Source organism: Macaca nemestrina, chromosome 12 (assembly GCF_043159975.1).
Source record: "Macaca nemestrina isolate mMacNem1 chromosome 12, mMacNem.hap1, whole genome shotgun sequence".
NCBI lineage: Eukaryota > Metazoa > Chordata > Mammalia > Primates > Cercopithecidae > Macaca > Macaca nemestrina.
In genome coordinates, this window is record NC_092136.1 from 47,679,885 (window position 1) to 47,699,103 (window position 19,219).

Below are 19,219 nucleotides of genomic sequence, written 5' to 3' on the forward strand. Positions count from 1 at the left end.
CAAATGATTTCTAAGATCTTTTCCACTGGCAAAAATAAATGAAGTTTTTATTAAGTTTGTACCTTGGTCTGTAAATAAAGTTGTGCATCCTTTTTCTGCTTTTGTAGAATAACTAAATATGTAGCTTAAGCATTTTTAAAACTTTTAGTCTGTTTCTAAAGTACAGTATTTCTCCAAAACTTAGAACATCAACCTGAAGACTCAAAAAAAAATTAAAGTTCAGAAATTTTGAATAAATTTTACTTTTTAGAAATAGGGCAATTTACTTAACTCGTACAAATCTTGCCTTGATGTACAACCTTAAATTAAAACTCTTATCCAACTGAATTTAATTTTCTCTTCTTTATTGTCTTAAGATTGTCTCTTCAACTTTTAGTGCTTCTTTTTTTTTTTTTTAATTTTCAGGTATGGAAACTGTTCCTTGGTTTCCAAAGAAGATTTCTGACCTGGACTGTTGTGCCAACAGAGTTCTGATGTATGGATCTGAACTAGATGCAGACCATCCTGTAAGTATTTTCTTTCTTTTTTAAGAACAAGTCTTGCTCTGTTGCCCAGGCTGGAGTGCAGTGGCACGATCTAGGCTTTTTTTGTTTTAAGACCAAGTCTTGCTCTGTTGCCCAGGCTGGAGTGCAGTGGCACGATCTAGGCTTACTGCAACCTCTGCCTCTTGGGTTCAAGTGATTCTCCTGCCTCAGCCTCCCAAGTACTGGGATTACAGGTGCCCACCACCACACCCAGCTAATTTTTGTATTTTTAGTAGAGACGGGGTTTCACCATGTTGGCCAGGCTGGTCTCAAGCTCCCGACCTCAGGTGTTCCACCCGCCTCGGTCTCCCAAAGTGCTGGGATAACAGGCATAAGCTAGCACCCTGTAAGTATTTTTAATAAATACATTTATAAAAACAATTTAAAGCAAACTAAAAATTAAGGGCAATGTTTTTAGAGAAAGTGTTTTTTGTAGACTAAATGAGGTATTGTTTTAATCAAGATTTCAACGAGTGTTAGTAGACCTCTATATTGGTGGAATTGAGACTAACTGCCTGAAAAACATAGAGCTTCATTTGTTCCAAAATATCTGTCCCATGCCCAGCATTCCTATTATTAAGAGCTATTCAAAAGGTTATACTAAAATGAAGATAGCGTCTGCAGTTTTTATTTAAATGGGCATGGGTTATTGGACAGGGAGATAAGTAAAAGCAGGCCAGAGAAAGACTTGCCACCCACACTGCCCAGCATGATTGGTTTATTAGGCAGTTGATGAACTAGGAAGTTGTGTCCTGAGAAAATTGTACAGTACAGGCAAGAGTTGGAGAATTAGTAAATCTAGAGCATTTCTGGGAGGGGAGGAGAGAAGAGAGTGCGATTGTGAAGTTGAACAGACCAGGGCTTTAATGTAGCTTCTCTCACGTGTTAGCTGTGTGAATGTGACCTTTGTATACTACCTTAGACAGCCACCAGATGATGTATCCAATTATTCTATAATCTTATTGAGTAACTATTGCAATTAATTGCAGTACTTGCCAGAAGGGAGCATGTAGTCTAGTTGAAAAGCTAAAGCACACATATATAAACAAACACACACAAGATAAAATATAAAAAGCATGCTAGGTGAAAATTTTGCTTCATGAAAATATTGCCTCAAAATGTACATAAGAGAGCAAACACTTCTAGCTGAAGAGATCAGAGAAAGGCAACATTTCAACTGGGCCTTAAAAGATTTCAGCAGATAAGAGATGGAAAGGAAGAACAATTCAGGAGGGAACAGTATGCGCAAAGGTTCAGAGGCAAGAAAATCTGGGGCATGTTTATGGAAAGGTGAGTACATCAGTTTTACTGATCTACCAAGTCCTGCTGATTTTCACCTCCTAGGTATTTCTTAAATGTGTTCTTTATTCATCCCTACTACCACATCCCTTAACTGGTCTTCCTTCCTCTAGCCTTGTCATCTTCAAACACCTCCTTCTTATCCTCATTAGAATGATCTAAAACCTCAATATGACTATTATTCATCTTCTCTCTTAAAAATCACCAATGGCTCCTAGGTACATACTTAAAAGAATTGAAAATATATGTCCATACAAAAACATATACACAAATGATTGTAGCAGCATTATTCATAATAGCAAAAAAGTGGAAACAACCCAAATGTCCATTAACTGATAAATAGATGAAGTATGGTATATTTATATAAGCAAATATCATTGGCCGTTAAAAGAGATGGAACACTGGTATGTGCTGCAACATAGATGAACCTTGAAAACATTATGGTAAATGAAAGAAGTTAGTCACAAAAGGTCCCATATTGTATGATTCCATTTATAAGAAATGTCCAGAACAGAAAAATACATAGAAACAGACAGTGGATTACCGGTTGCCAGGAGCTGGGGAGGGTTGGGGTGGAGTTGGAGAGTGATTGCTAATGAGCATGGTTTTTTTTGGGGGGGACAAAATCTTTCTGAAATTAGATGGTGGAGATGGTTGTTTAACTCTGTGGATATCTAAAAACCACTGAATGGTTATTTTATGGTATGTGAATTATACCTCAATAAAGTTGTTATTAAAAAAACACCAGTGGGTTCCCATTACCCAAGGCTAAACTCCAAGCTCCTTAATGGACCTTTAATTTGCAGACCCCAACTAGTTTCAACATGCTCTGCCTTACTCTCCAAGTTTGAGCAACATGGGGTTGCTTGTATTTTCTTAGGCACAACATGCTGGGTTTGTTTGTTTGTTTGTTTGTTTTAATCACTGTGCTATTTCCACTCCTCTTTTGTGTCTTAGCTCGAGTCGAGAGTAATCACTGGGAATCCTTCCCTGAACCACACAATCGTTTTAAGTGTGCGTGCCGTTCTGTACATATCTGTGCAATATGATGAGACACTTACTGTATCATTTTACAATAACAGGTTCATGTAAACTCCTTTAAGCCCCAGGCTGCTTTGTTCATATTTGTTTTTCCAGATTTTAGCACAAATCATAGTAAATCTGTGCTCTCTCATAGATCTGTGTTAAAGAGATGAGTCTCATTCTCTCTTTTCAGGTGTCCCCTTCTTTCCCATTGTTTGCATTTTTGGCTGTTTTCTCCTGGGCTTTGATTTTTGATTTCTTATTTTGTCTTTTTTTTTTTTTTAAGATAGAGCCTCCCTCTATTGCCCAGGCTAGGGTGCAGTGGCACCACCATATCTTGCTGCAGCCTAGAATTCCTGGGCTGAAGCCATCCTCCTGCCTCAGCTTCCTGAGGAGCTGGGACAACAGGGATGCACCACCACACCTGGCTAGTTACAATTGTTATTTAATTTTTTTTTGTACAGACAGAGTCTTGCTTTGTTGCCGGGCTGATCTCAAACTCTTGGGTTCAAGTGATTCTCCCTTGTAGGTCTCCCAAAGTGTTGAGATTACAGGTGTGAGCCACCACACTCAGCCATTTTGTCTAAAAAAAAATTTTTTCATGAGTATAAATTCTAATGTTACTATTTTGTCTGCTATTTAAATCATCATTATTTCTGCAAATGGCAAATATATTCGCATTTTGTGATAAAATCTAAGACTAGATTCAGTTAAGTCACTATTTCAAATATTAATTACTTTTTATTATTAATTACTATTATGGGTAAATATAACTGAAGATATAGTCAAATGATTAAGGAAAAAAACCCTCACCCTTGGAAAAGAGCCATATATTTAACTGGGATGGTGGTTTCCTTATTCTTTAAACTGTTTTATCTTTGTGGCCACTACACTATCTTTGTATCCATTATATCTTTTATCTTTGTAGCTACTGGAGTATAAAACTGTCATGTAACATTGACTTTAAAATAAAAATGATCATAAATCTCTAAATAATGCTTGCTCATAGTAGCAATTATGTAGCCCTTTAATGTAATAGCTCTAGTAATAATGAAATGTTTCCCGAATATCATTTGTCAAGTTTTTTTAGTGTGGATATTTAAAAATATGTCTTTAATTATCAGGGCTTCAAAGACAATGTCTACCGTAAACGTCGAAAGTATTTTGCGGACTTGGCTATGAACTATAAACAGTAAGTATATTTAAAAAAATGTAGCCAACTTTGAGATAATAAAATAAGTGAATAGAATAAATTGTGTTCATTTGGTAAGTAGAAAGTGAAATAAGTGCCATTATTTATTAAATGCTAATTCAAAACAACTCCTTCCCTTTATCTCATTAGTGGAGACCCCATTCCGAAGATTGAATTCACTGAAGAGGAGATTAAGACCTGGGGAACCGTATTCCAAGAGCTCAACAAACTCTACCCAACCCATGCTTGCAGAGAGTATCTCAAAAACTTGCCTTTGCTTTCTAAACATTGTGGATATCGGGAGGATAATATCCCACAATTGGAAGATGTTTCAAACTTTTTAAAAGGTAATAAGCTAATTAATTTTTTGTAAGGGGGTTGCTGAACTCTGTTTTGATCATGACAGCATTTTTTTTTTTTTTTGAGACAGAGTCTCTCTTTCTGTTGCCCAGGCTGGAGTACAGTGATGCCATCTTGGCTCACTGCAGCCTCTGCCTCCTGGGTTCAAGCGATTCTTCTGCCATGGCCTCCCAAAGTGCTGGGACTACAGGCACCTGCCATCACACCCGGCTAATTTTTGTATTTTCAGTAGGGATGGGGTTTCGCCATGTTGGCCAGGCTGGTCTTGAACTTCTGACCTCAAGTGATCCACCTACCTCAGCCTCCCAAAGTGCTGGAATAACAGGCGTGAGCCACTGCGCCCGACAATGACAGCATTTTTAATAGAGTAATAAAGCGTAGTGATATGGGAGGTCAGAATTTTCCCGTACTCTGTCCTGGTATATTGGATCCAGGATTGGGCACCGCATTGAAGGATAATCATAACCTGCAGCCAAGGTAGAGGAAGGTGAGCAGAATTATAAGGAGATTTGAAATTGTATCACAAAGTAAAATTTGAAGAATTCTTAGGGTGTTTAACCTAGAGATTTAGGGGCTGTTATAGCTTTATTTAAATAGTTGGAAGGATCTTTGTAACGGAGGGATCACTGTGCAACTCTAAGTAAAGGACTGTTGGATAGAAACTTCAAGCTTTTGGCCCAGAATAGAGAATATCTTGTTAAAGAGTGATTTGAAAATAGAACAGGCTTATGAGATGGTTAGTTCCTCATCCGTGGGGGTGTTCGTGCAAAAGCTTCACACCCATTTGCCAGGGATTTGGTAGAGGAGATTCAAACATCTTGGGGAAGGTTAAAGACCTTTTCCACATTAAGATTTTATAATTTTAGCAAGAAAAAAGATGGTGCTAGTAGAGACATAAACAAAGGGTAAGGACAATTTTGTTCCTTTTAGTTCTTTATATTTGTTTGGTCCAGGCCTCTTTACTGTTTTTCTAGCTAGTATAGGAAGTAAAAGGAGCAGTGATCTATCTCCAAGGGTTTACAGTATTTAAGAAGTATAAATTTTTCCTTTTATCTCAGTAGATAATCTCAGCAGATTACCATAGTGGAAAAAACAAAGAAGTTATGCTGTGACTGAAAAGAATTTAGTTTATTTCCATAATGGTCTGAAATTGCTGTCTTTGAGTTTCTTACATAGACTTAAAAAATCTACATATCTATTTAACTCCTTAACAGTATTCAACAACTATACACAAAACTAGAAGAAATAAACAGGAAAGAGCAATACAGTTTCTACAAGGGAAGAAATTATGTAATTGGTTTCCATAAAAACTAAACTTTTGAAAAATAGTGATTAAGGATGATAGAGAACCAATGCACATAACATTGATAGACTTATAAAGATGGACAAATATACACTACAGAAATTGTAACATCAAATTTGCATGAGATTTGGAGGAAATGTTTTGTTATGCACACAAAACTGAAAGCTGTTCTCTTAGGGTCTGGAGCCTGGGCTGGCTGCAGAATGTGTTGCTGAAAATGCTTCAAGGTCAAATATCAAAGAGAAATCAAAACTAACAGAAAGTTCAAGCAAAAGTTGGAAGGGAATACCTGCGCTATCAAATATGGTAGACACTAAACACATTTGGTTTTTTGAAATTTAAATAACTAAAATAAATGTAAATCAAGAGGTTGGTTCCTCAGTCACACTAACCACATTTCAAATGCTCAGTGGCTACATGCGGCTAGTAGTTGCCTTACTGGGCAACACAGATATGGAGCATTTCTATCACTACGGAAATTTTTACTGGACAGTGCAGTCTGCCCATCAGAATGGGAGCATCCAAACACAACACAGCTGGATGGAACTGGAATACCAGAGTTGTGAGGGTTTGAAATGAAGGCCAAGATTAGGGCTTACAGGGGTCTCCCGAGCCACTGAATCCTAGCGGCAGGCCTCTTTTGCAGTATGCATGCAGTCTTGGCTGTTGGGAGATGGAAGAGCACTATCCCGTTTAGATAAAAGAAAGGGACTACTTTACAAGAGATGGTACTGGCTAAAAATGGCGCAGCTTCAAAAATGGCTCTGATTGAAATGAATATATCTTGTTAATGAGTTTTAACAAAAAGAAGATTATCTAGGAGATAGTATAAACCCTTTAGGGAGACAGCAAGGTGTTGTATGGCATGAGGAGATCTGAGTTGTCATTCTATCTTTATCAACTAATGTGTGGACTTGGGCACATTATTGAGTCTCTGAGCCTCCATTTCATAGTTGTCACAATAAGAAGAAACATCCTTAACTCATGTTGTAAACATGAAAGGAGATGTGATATGTAAAAGGTCTAACTCATTGCCTGGCCTGGCCGTAGCAAGTGCTTAATAATAATTAGTTGCCCTTAATATGCATATGATAAATTTTAGTTTCCATGTCCTCCATCAAAGTGTTACTTGGTGCCACTAGCAGAACTAAAATGCTGCAGTCAGGGGTCTATTCTGGTAAAGATTTTCTTTGTTTTCTCCTTTGCTTTGCAGAGCGTACAGGTTTTTCCATCCGTCCTGTGGCTGGTTACTTATCACCAAGAGATTTCTTATCAGGTTTAGCCTTTCGAGTTTTTCACTGCACTCAATATGTGAGACACAGTTCAGATCCCTTCTATACCCCAGAGCCGTAAGTACTTCTATTTCAGCCATGAATTCATCAAATGGTTATTTATAATAATGGCATCTGCCTTATGGGTTTTTTTTTCTTTGGTGTGTGAGGATTAAATAAATTAGCACATGTGAAGCATTTAGAACGGCGCCTGGCATGAAATACATATTCCATGCTCTATTACGTGATAGCCATTATGATTATTAATTGACAACCTATTAGGTGCTAGCTGCTATTCTGAGCATAGGGAATGTAACACTGAAAAAAATCAGACAAAAATTTCTGCCTGCATAGAGCTTGTATTCCAGTGGGGATATAGATAATAAACAAACAAGTAAATGTATGCAAATGTTGCATCGGGTGGTGATGAGTCCCGTGGAGAAAAATAAAGCTGAGAAAGGGGGATGGAGGAGGGTGTAGGTGTGTGGGAGTGTGTGTGTGTGTGTGTGGCTGTTTTGAAAAGGGTGATCAGGGAAGGCCTTGCTGAGAAGGTGATATTTGAGCAGAGATCTGATTTGGGTGTGTATGTGGCAGGGTTGGGAGGTGGGGGTGGCATGTGGATGTCCATAGATACCTGATATGCACTTATATGTGTGTCTGTGAGTGGCCAAGGTTTTGAACCAAAATTGTTTCTTTATTTGATTAGTGTCCTTTGTGATCCATTACCAGAGTAATATCACCCAATCATTAGAATAAAATATTGGATTGCGATTTGATTGAATGGTTGATTATGCACTTATGTTAAGCACTGCAGCATGACAAACTTGTACCTCTATTTCAGAGATACCTGCCATGAACTCTTAGGTCATGTCCCGCTTTTGGCTGAACCTAGTTTTGCCCAATTCTCCCAAGAAATTGGCTTGGCTTCTCTTGGCGCTTCAGAGGAGGCTGTTCAAAAACTGGCAACGGTATAAATCTGGAATTAACTGTATAGATCAGTCATTTTCACCTGGGGTAGGGTGTATGAGTATCTGTGTAGTTTAAAAGTACGTATTCAGAATGACCATTAGAAAATTTGTCTTTGCTTGGAGGTTGCAGTGAGCCGAGATTGCGCCACTGCACTCCAGCCAGGGGGACAGAGTGAGACTCTGTCTCAAAAAAAAAAAAAAAAAAAAGAAGAGGAAAAGAGAGGAAAGGATAAAGAAAAGAAGAGAAAAGAAAGGAAAAGAAAATTTGTTTTCGTTCATAATCTTTAATTCAAATAACATTAAAGAAAGATGTAAAATTTTAAGGTTTATCAAAAGGAGACATGAGCTTTAAAAAAGGTAGAGAAAAACAAGATTACAATAATATGTTATCTATCTTTTATTTTCCAATAAAAAAGATAGGTTTCCTTAAAATTATGCTAAAACGTTTTTGAGTACTAGGTACAAGGCACTGCTGGAAATACAAAGATGAGTAAGGCCTGGTTTCTACCTTTAAGGAGCTTATATACTATTTGAGGAGACAATTACGTCAAATGAGATAGCCTGTAGCAAAGTTCAGCTTGCTCTGGGAGCATAGAGAACCTGGGGGAGTTTTCCTGGGAGAAGGACATCTGGATTAGCTGATGGAAAATGAGTGATGTGCTGAGCAAGGAAGGAAATGCATCTCAGGATAAGAGATGCACAAGGAAAGACAAGGAGGTGCTTGATGTGTCTGGGGAAACAGCGAGAAGCTGGAGCAGAGTGTCCAAGCATGGGGGAGGCAGTGTGAAATAGGACAGTGCTTCTAAAACTGTGGTTTGGGGACCCTTGGGGTCCCTGAGACTCTTTTATGGGGTCCTTGAGGTCAAAATTGTGCCTAGATAAAAGATCCATTCAAAGCACACAGTGGATTTTAATATAACAGGCAGTTCATTGACATAATTCAGATCCCGCATTGCAGTTGAACTTTAAAAATCTCTACCCACTTGTTGAGTCTTCATGCAGAGTAAAAGAAGAATATCCACAACTATACAAAAAGACTATTAAAATATTCAACCCTTTTCTAACTAGGTAACTGCATGAAGCTGATATAACTCATGTACTCAAACAGTATATCCCAAAAGGTTAAATACAGAAGCAGACACGAGACTCCATCTGTACTCTGGCCAGACATTAAAAAGATTTATAACATTGTAAAACAATGCTACTTTTCTTACTTTTTTGTTTTGTACAATATAGTTATTTTTATTAAAACATTTATGTTACCATAAAATGAGTTTATTAAATTTTAAAATTAATTAGCAAGCATTCTTCCCTCAGTTTTAATTTTTAATATGGCTAATATAGTGATAATCTATACATACATGCACAAAAAAAGCTTTGGGGTCCTCTAATTTTTAATAGTATGTAAAAGTCATCAAAACAGAAGCTTGAGAAGTACTGGTTTAGGATGAGGCCAGATTGTAGAAAGACTTGTGAACTAGACTGGGATTTTGGACTTTATTCTAGGGTATTTGGGTCAGTGACTAAGAATTGTAATTTGTTTTAAATTGAATTCTTCAGTGTGTGAGAATAATATTGATTTTTTTTGCAGTGCTACTTTTTCACTGTGGAGTTTGGTCTGTGTAAACAAGATGGACAGCTAAGAGTCTTTGGTGCTGGCTTACTTTCTTCTATCAGTGAACTCAAAGTAAGAGTTGCAAATCTTTGTATATAACCATATTCACCTAATACAATTGATAAAACCTGAAATAGTTTTTGGTTTTGAACAAGAGGTTACTATGGAAAATACTTGGGGGTGTCACTAATCATTACCTGAATGTATTTTTCTCTATTTCCCAATTATATATTATATAATATAATCCAAATGTGTGTATGTATATATATACACACACATATATAAATCAGAATTTTATAAGGGCATCTATGGGGAACAGCAAGCTACTTCTTTTGCTGGAGTATACTGTGGGTTGAATAGCGCTGTGGAAAATAAGTTTGGAATTGTAGGTTGGGCCATTGCATTAGTAATACACACACACATTAAATATTTTGATGTATTTCTGATATATATGAAATGGTATGTATATAATATATTTTAAATAAGAAGTGTTTTAAAGTCTTTGCTTACAAAGTCTTGCTGTTTTCTTACCATTTCTGATATACTAGCAATAACTTCTATAATTTCTAGGGAATTCTTTGATATTTATTATTCATTCAATGAATAAATAAACTCATGTTTGTTGAGTAATGAATGTGTGTGAAACACCATCCAAGGTCCTATCTTGCTTTCAGGGAGCACTTGATGGTGGGTATACGAGTCATACACAGGAATAACTAGTGCTGGGTAGAAAGTAGGTGACATAATACAGGAATAAGTAAGTAAAGATCCTTGGGTGACTTTTACACAAAGAAGAGAGGAAGAACAAAGCCATGGAGAGGATCTTGGGGGCATTTACAGGGAAGAGCAAGCCATTTCTTTTGCTGGAGTGTACTGTGGGTTGAATAGAGCTATGGAAAACAAGTTTGGAATTGTAGATTGGGGCCATTGCATTAGTAATATGTTTAGAGGTGTGCCAGTATGAAAATAGATATTATTCTTTGATTCACTGACTCTTTGTCTTCTAGCATGCGCTTTCTGGACATGCCAAAGTAAAGCCCTTTGATCCCAAGATTACCTGCAAACAGGAATGTCTAATCACAACTTTTCAGGATGTCTACTTTGTATCTGAAAGCTTTGAAGATGCAAAGGAGAAGATGAGGTACAGTATATCTTCTTCATGCCTTCATTTTCTTCAGCAAGAGATCAGCCCCATGATGGTAACAAGTCACAGAAGTAAGCAGCTAGATAATTTGAAGTCCACAAGGAGCCTTCTGTCTGTAACACATCTTCCTTTCATAGCAAGTATCTAGAGTATGTTGTGTATAAGGATTTTGCATAGTTGCAAATATGTATCAGATACATTGAGAAATTGTTTTCTTTCCAGTTCTTCAAATCACAAAGTTTAGTAGTTGAATAGGGAAAATAAATGATATGCAAATTACTATGTAACAGCATGGAAAGTGACAAGAGCCTTGGAGAGATACAGATGAAACATTGTTCTGCATTTTATGCAAGAGCAATTCATTTCAGGTGGACGAACAGGGTACTCTTGATGTTATTTGAGAAAGGACTTGAAGGATAGGTAATATTTAGATATATTAAGTTTTAGGCTGAGAGATAGCAAGAAAAAAGGTCAGGAGGTTGAGAAATATAGGAGATACGTACAACGTAATCAAAGCTACGCTTTATTAATCAGCTAAGTGTGTGGTTAAGAAAGGAGGATATTAGAGGCAGAGAAACTTTTTAGAAGATTCTTGGAACACTTCAGGTGAAAACAAATGCCTGAACTAAGACAGAAGTAGTAGGAAAGGAAAAGACTTTCGAAGCAGAATCAATGAGACAACATTGAGTGGAAGCGGTCATGAGGTCACATTGTGATGATGGGGATCGATAGGGGTTGAAATCATAGTTCTCATCTTTCAGAGAAACCATTAGTTGGGGAGTTAGGCCATTCGCGAAACCAAATAATAATACTAGCAGGGATTCCTCTAGCATAAATGGCAACTTTATGCAAATTAGAAAAGGGAATCCCCTCTGTGTAGACCAGGTGGATTGCCAGTTGGATTTCAGCTGCTACTCATGTATAGTTGTCCTCAGCTGCATATTTATCCCTAGGAGTCCTGGGCATGATTGTTCTTGGAGGTGCCAAATGGGAGGTTCAAACAGTGGTTTGATAAAGGGGGCAGAACTTTAATGCTTGAAAAAAGGGCAGAATTTAGGTCATTTGAAAGGAGCCTAGAGGGAAACATTCTAAGCAGAAAAAATCTACATGTGCAGGAGGTAGGACCATTCCTAGTCTATTTTGGGGTACGTGAGTATGTGTGTGTCTGTATGTGTTATATAAACACACAGGTTACATGTGTGGGTAGGTATAGTTATGTAAGGCATGGCTGAGGGATCTGTTACTATGTGGTCAAGTGTTGTAATGAAACAGTTTTATGTCTACTGATAAAACTACAATAATTGGTCTCCTTACTCTAGTCAAGAGATGTATACAGTAATAAATGATTAATAAATCCATGTAAGGGATCTTTCCCTAGTGATACCAGGGATTTATGACTACTTTAGAAAATAGTTATAAAATAGTTATAACTACTTTAGGTTTCCCACTTGTGTGGGATTCCAGGGGGCCTCTGCAAATGCAGTGTAGAGAAGTAGGTCAGATTGGTTGCATGCATATCTAACAAAAATTTGTCTTTTGCCTAGTATGTGAAATAGATTCTGTTGTTTGGTTTTCATCATTCACTCCCTAGAAATTGATTGTCTTCTATTTGTTTTCTTAAATAGAGAATTTACCAAAACAATTAAGCGTCCATTTGGAGTGAAGTATAATCCATATACACGGAGTATTCAGATCCTGAAAGACACCAAGAGCATAACCAGTGCCATGAATGAGCTGCAGCATGATCTCGATGTTGTCAGTGATGCCCTTGCTAAGGTCAGCAGGAAGCCAAGTATCTAACAGTAGCCAGTCATCCGGGAACATTTAAGCATCAACTCGGAGGCCTCTGGGTCATCTCTTGCTTTTCTTGAAAACCTGATCTTGGAGGGACAACATCTTCTGGCCAAACAATATTATCGAACCCCACTCCTTAATGAATCGCTGGTCTTTGAAAATTTGTACCTGGATATTTTATTTACCACTTATTTTTTTTGTTTAGTTTTATTTTTTTATTTTTTTTTATTTATTTTTTTTTTTTGTGGTAACAGCTTTAGTGAGACAATTTATATACCAAACAAGCCATACAAGCCACTGACCACCCATTTTTAATAGAGAAGTTGTTTGACCGAATAAATAGATCTAATCTCAGCCTAACTCTATTTTCCCCAATCATCCTTGAGTAAAATGACCCTTTATGATCGCTTAGAATACCTTGAGGAGTATTATGGCGCTGACTCATATTGTTACCTGAGATTCCCTTATTTCTAAAGTATCTGTTACTTATTGCTGAATTTGTGCCAAGCTCAATCACATTCACACTAAAATTTAACAGGAGACCCAGCTGTCTTTGTTGCCAGCATGAGCAAAAGTATAGAGGCCTTTGCACATGGAGGATACCTAGTAAAGAGCAAGTAGTCTAGTTTCAAGTGTAGTATCTTGTAGGGAAATGGGAGTAACTAAGCCTGGAAAGGTTGAATGGGGCATAATCATTAAGACTAGGCTAAGAATTTCAGACTTTATTTTTTAGGCATTAGGGAGCTCCTTCCCAAGTGACTATCTTCCTTGAAACTTTGTTTTCTTTCAATGACATCACATGATACTGGTTTTATTCTAGACTATCTATCCTACTCATGGGTCTAAGGGAAACTTAGTGGAGATGCAACTTGCATGAGGCTGTACTCAGACATTGGTCCTAGGTATTATAATGGGATTGTCCCCAGATTAACAGGAAGCATTGTTATCAGAGGGAAGGTTCAAACTGAGATAGGTAAGAGAAGCACAAAGCAAAAGATAGAAAAACAGTGCTGAGTACTTTATTTCTAAGGTATAAGGTGAGGCCATAAACAGAAAGGCATGCAATGAGAGTAGAGGCTGCAGAAAAGGGGAGGAAATAGAATGTCAGAAGGTCAAGAAGAGCGGTTTAGGACTGAGACTGTAAGTAATGCAATGATTGAAAGGAATGGTTTTTATGCAGAGTCAGCTGTGTAGCACAGGGAGTAAGCAGTCCTGTTATAAATGGGTGAAGCTGAACTCCAAAATACAAGCCTATGTCTCTTTAATTGGCCCCTCCCTCTAGTCACTAAATGAAGATGTTCTTCAAGTTTCTGTCTTTGCACTTCTACTCCTTTTGCCATCTCTTCATGGGGAATGTCACCCAGATACATGACTTCAGTTCTTATCTATTTGCGGTTATAACCCTGACATCTTTCTTGAATTTTTTTCCCCCTTAATTCCAACTAACTCCTGGATGTCTATGTAGATGTCTCATAATTTAGGCCAATGCTGTACAACTTCATGTGGCACCATCCACATAGAATGAATAGAGATTGTTCAATATGGCAGCCCTGTCAAGCATCTCAAATTGAACAGGTCTATAAAGGAACTCAGAATCACTTGAATGTCACAGTCCATCAGCTTCCTCTCCCAGTAATTTAATTTGCATTAATGGTATATTAAACATCATATTTTCAATCATTTTCATGTTTAGTCAGCTACTTAAAAATAGGCTTTTTTTCACATAAATAAATCATATACCATTTAACATGTTTTATTTCAACAGACTACTAGATCTTTTAGTACTTCTTTGTCCTCAAAATAAATTATAAAAAACTTTGCATTTCATGTCATATTATATAAGAAATATAATTTTGAAGAATAATTCATGCTGTTTTAAATTTTTACATTGTTTGTACATTTTAATAGCTAATCAACTCTTAAGTGTATATTTGATGGTAAATAGATGCTAGCTAATCTGGAATCATTTGAAATATTGATCATCTGATTTATAGTTTGGTTCCAAGGAAATCTATTGTAAGCAAATCATAATAGCAAATCTTAGAACATGTAGAAAAAAAGAAATTAAAAAACAGATAGCAAATAACACAAATTATGCATACTATATGTGATTATTTTCATACAACTTTGATAATGGTGAAGAATCATACTTGCTAAATTTTGAAATGAAGATGTTTATTTAAAATCACTCTATGACTAAAGCACATGAGAATAAATGTTAAAGGCACAGCCTTATAATTCACAACTTTAGAAACATGGAAATTTTTTTTTTTTTTTTTTTTTTTTTTTTTTTTTTTTTTTTAGATGTAGTTGCCCAGGCTGGAGAGTGCAGTGGTGCAATCTCGGCTCACTGCAAGCTCTGCCTCCCGGGTTCACGCCATTCTCCTGCCTCAGCCTTCTGAGTAGCTGGAACTACAGGCACCTGCCACCATGTCTGGCTAATTTTTTTGTATTTTTAGTTGAGACGAGGTTTCACCGTGTTAGCCAGGATGGTCTCGATCTCCTGACCTCGTGATCTGCCTGCCTCGGCCTCCCAAAGTGGTGGGATTACAAGTGTGAGCCACCGCACCCGGCCAAACAATGGAAATTTTTAATGATGGATTTCAGTTCTTCTCACCTCTGGGTATTTGTAATATTTGGTAACTCAGGAGTTCTGAGAGTCTTAGAATTTTCATGCATTTTAAATATATGTCTTCAAAGCACCTAGGAATATGTAAATAGTTACCCAAATGTGAGAACAGAATTGAACTAAAAGCTTCATATATATATATATATATATATATATATATATATATATTTTTTTTTTTTTTTTTTTTTTTTTTTTTTTTGAGACAGAGTCTCACTCTACTGCCCAGGCTGGAGTGCAGTTGCATGACTTCAGCTCACTGCAACCTGGGATTGCAGGCCTGCTTCACCATGCCCGGCTAATTTTTGTTTTTTTTAATAGAGATGGGGTTTCACCATGTTGGCCAGGCTGGTCTTGAACTTCTGACCTCAGAAGATCCACCCACCTTGTCCTCCCAAAGTGCTGGGATCGCAAGCATGAGCCACCATGCCCAACTGGTTAATAATTCTTAATCAGTGAATCATTGTTCAAAGACATAGTTATAATATTCTCATGACTTTTTAAGGACGCTCAAAAGCTGACCTTCAGAATGCCTACATTTCTTTACCTATATATTTTGCCATTTGGAGTTATACAAGTAGTAATGACACACCAAAATGTACATAATTATTGTTAGTTTTTAAGTTGGCTTCCAAATTCAAAAAAGAAAAAAATCCTGAATTCTCTAAAGGAATATATGATAGAGTCCATATATTAATTCATAGGAAGTGTTTAAGGTACTATGGTCTATTTTGGTCTAATCTTTGTTTTACTATGTAATATACATTTATGATTTACAAGTTTGTTATTCAGTGCAATAATAAATGAACACAAAATTTATGTTCTCAACCAATATTTACTTTTTCCCAAACATATGTTAAAAATTTATTTAAACTTATATTAGCAATTTTATTAGTTTAGGAAATCCATTATATCTTATACTCCTTAAAAAGCCTATGCCTGTGAGATAGAAGCCAAACACATCTGGAGCCTGGTAACCACTCTTCAGAGTTCTTGGTAAAGTCTTAGTGTTATGTTCCTGTCGACGAAAAGAGTCAAACACACTAACGTATTTGAAGAGATTTATTCTGAGCCAAATATGAGTGACCATGGCCCATGACACAGCCCTTAGGAGACCCTGAGAACATGTGCCCAAGGTGGTCAGCGTGCCGCTTGGTTTTATACGTTTTAGGGAGACATGAGACTTCAGTCAAATATATTTATAAGGTACATTGGCTCAGTCCAGAAAACTGGGATAATTCAAAGTGTTAGGTGGGAGGCTTCCAGATTATAGGTAGATTTAAAATTTTTCTAATTGGCAATTAATAGAAAGGAATGTCTGGGTTGCTGTATGAGGTTGCGGAGACCAGTTTTATCATGCAGGTGAAGCCTCCAGATGGCAGGCTTCCAAGAGAATAGACTGTCAATTTTTCTTATCAGACTTAAGGTCTGTGTTGATATTAATGCTGGAGAGCTATAAGGAGGCATGTGTGTCACCCCCACTTCCAGTCATGGCCTGAATCAGCCTTTCAGGTTACATTTTAGAGTGCCCTGGCCTAGAAGAAAGTCCATTCAGATGGTTGGGGGGGCCTTAGAATTTTATTTTTGGTTTACACTCCTCATCTGTAAAATGCACTAAGTCTACTATACTGGATTATTGGAGAACTTATGCTGCAAGAGGACTTTGCAAAAAACAAAACAAAAAAAAACCTCCTCATTTTCCACATGTAAAGAATTATTAATATAGTCACTCTCTTAACAGATATTCCCCCTTAGCTTCTGGAAGATTTTATCTTCCACAAGAGGCGATTAATTTTTGCTTCTAGTAGGCAGTATATAATGGCTCGGTAAAGTCTTAGTCCAGTTAGGGATTGAGCCAAAGAGAAGTTGAGCTTCAGTCTTTGTGAGGGCTGTTCTATTTCCAGTTCACCTTGACTTTTAGGGTGTAGCCCTTTAGGGATCTCAAGAGAAAACTATGGGTGTGTACCAGGGCTTCTCCTTGGGGGCTCTGGACTCCTACTTTTGTCCCCTCCTTCATGTCCACCATTTCCTCCTCCCATCCCTACCCTATGAGATTGCTAAAGGTACTGTTCAGCTTCTTAGTTGTTGATTTCAGTCAAGATTCTTAGCCTCCAAGACTGCTTAGTAATTAGCAAGTGCTTCAAGGAGAAAAGTAGTGCCAAATATAATCTCTCAGCTTTCAGATCTTGGCCCTTCAAGTTCTTGCTGCTTTGATAGCTCTCCAATGACTTGAAATAGATTTTAAAAATATTTTCTGTCAAATTTTCTAGTTGTTTTTTTGTGACAGAAAAGGTTTGCAGCTAGCTAATCTTCCTTTAGCAAAAGTAGAAAATTGACCTTGAAGTAAATAACTTCTTTGAGCCTCAGTTTTCTCATCTATAAAACAATGATCCTGGCCAGGCAAGGTGGCTCACACCTGTAGCCCTAGCTACTTGGGAGGCTGAGGCAGGAGGATCACTTAAGCCCAGGAGGTAGAGGCTGCAGTAAGCCATTATCGTGCCACCTGCACTGGGCAACAGAGGGAGACCCTGCCTCAAAAAAACAAAATAAAATAAAATAATAATCCTAACAGCACTTATCATACTAGTATTATTGGGATGATCAAATAAAATAATCCAATGGGAAAAATTTCCTAATCTTTATGGTGCAGAGATGCAATCTGTATGTTCCCAAATACTTTATATTTTCCTCTTTTGGGGAGACAAGGCATCTGAAAGTAAAGCCATTAAATGGTTTAAATCTAGTCCCATTCAAGAACTGCAATTCATCCAGGCTGCTCATGGGAAGAACTAGGCAGTGGCGAGTACGTAGTTGAAATAGTTGCAACATCTCAACACTTCCAATCAATTATATTAAGGGATATGACATAATAATATAAATGTAGGTTAGTTAAAATATTGATGCTTGTACATTCAAGGAGTGGAGTCAGAAAACAACTATATTCTTCCAGACCTCTCTCTATTAAAACTGGCTCTGTAGGTAGTTCTTCCTTGCCCTGCTGGATGAAATCTCAGATTGCTGCCTGAGTTTTCTGCTTGCTCACACGTAATAAAAAGTCCTTAGCTCCTAATTTCCATTTCTCTCTCTCTCTCACACACACATACTCTCTCTCTCTCTCTCTTTCAATATTTAAAAAGGCTAGTCCTGTGGAAAAACTTCAGTAAAACAAACTTTAAGGTTGAAACTTTTTCCCTCCTCTAGAACTGAGAAAGGAGTGGGTGTGCTTAGTTTCTTCATTTGTTTGTCCCTTGTTACTTAGTGGATGCCTGGGACTCCTCCAGGGTTGGGGAGATGTAGAGGGGAGGAGAGGTAAGGAGGAGAAAAGTTCTTTTTGGTCTGATACTGTTGTGAGTTGGCATCAGTGTTTTCTGTACTTGGTAAGTATTTCATGCTGACATTTTCTTGTGGGCGTTTTGGAAGACCTTCCTACCTTCTTATTTCTTGGGATTTCTTGACGTGGGTAAATGTATCTCTGTGGGCTGTTAAATTCATTTCCCTCACCCTTAAGGAATCTAGTGATTGACTCTCCTGTGGGTGTCACTTCACCCTTCCAGAAATTCTCTTGGACAAGGTCTAAGACCATCCCCCAGCCAGTTTGTTCATGTATGGGAAATGGACAGTTTTTATTTTGAAAAACTCTGGGTGTGAAAGACCTCCCCAAAGCATTACTTTGTCTTCGCTCAGCTATTAGAGGGGATATCCAGCCACAAGCCCTTGTATTTATCAGAACAGATTGGACAGAAGCCTGTCTGGCTCCTAATATAGAGGGATGCATACCAAGCTCTCTCAGGGACCCAGCTAAACTAACTTTCCTTAGACATGAGATGGGTGAGACCTACACCACATTGATAATTGTGGTCACATATCCTACTAGAATTTTCTCTGGTCTCTCAACCTTTTTTGTAGACTGAAAGTCATACACTGGTTTCTAGACAGTTGCTTTGCAGTCCTGCTTTGGTGGTCTTGCACCTTACATTATGATATAGGAGTAACCAGCATTTGTTGCTCAGCCAAAACTTGTTGCGGGAAGTCAGGGATCCCAAACGGAGGGACTGGCTGGAGCTGCGGCAGAGGAACATAAATTGTGAAGATTTCATGGA

The 19,219-nt window shown here is 37.5% G+C and overlaps 1 protein-coding gene across 2 annotated transcripts in view; it reads left to right on the top strand.

Moving 5' to 3' along the window:
* LOC105486968 (tryptophan hydroxylase 1) overlaps positions 1-15,242 on the top strand; it is a 28,030-nt gene extending 12,788 nt beyond the window's left edge. For both annotated transcript variants that reach the window (XM_011750180.2, XM_071075003.1), the window contains exons 5-12: positions 406-506; positions 3,971-4,038; positions 4,189-4,385; positions 6,915-7,050; positions 7,814-7,940; positions 9,532-9,627; positions 10,563-10,696; positions 12,325-15,242. In XM_011750180.2, the coding sequence (XP_011748482.2) occupies positions 406-506; positions 3,971-4,038; positions 4,189-4,385; positions 6,915-7,050; positions 7,814-7,940; positions 9,532-9,627; positions 10,563-10,696; positions 12,325-12,499 (1,034 nt within the window). In that variant the 3' untranslated portion in view covers positions 12,500-15,242. The remainder of the gene's footprint in view (positions 1-405; positions 507-3,970; positions 4,039-4,188; positions 4,386-6,914; positions 7,051-7,813; positions 7,941-9,531; positions 9,628-10,562; positions 10,697-12,324) is intronic.
* The last annotated feature ends 3,977 nt before the right edge of the window (positions 15,243-19,219 follow it).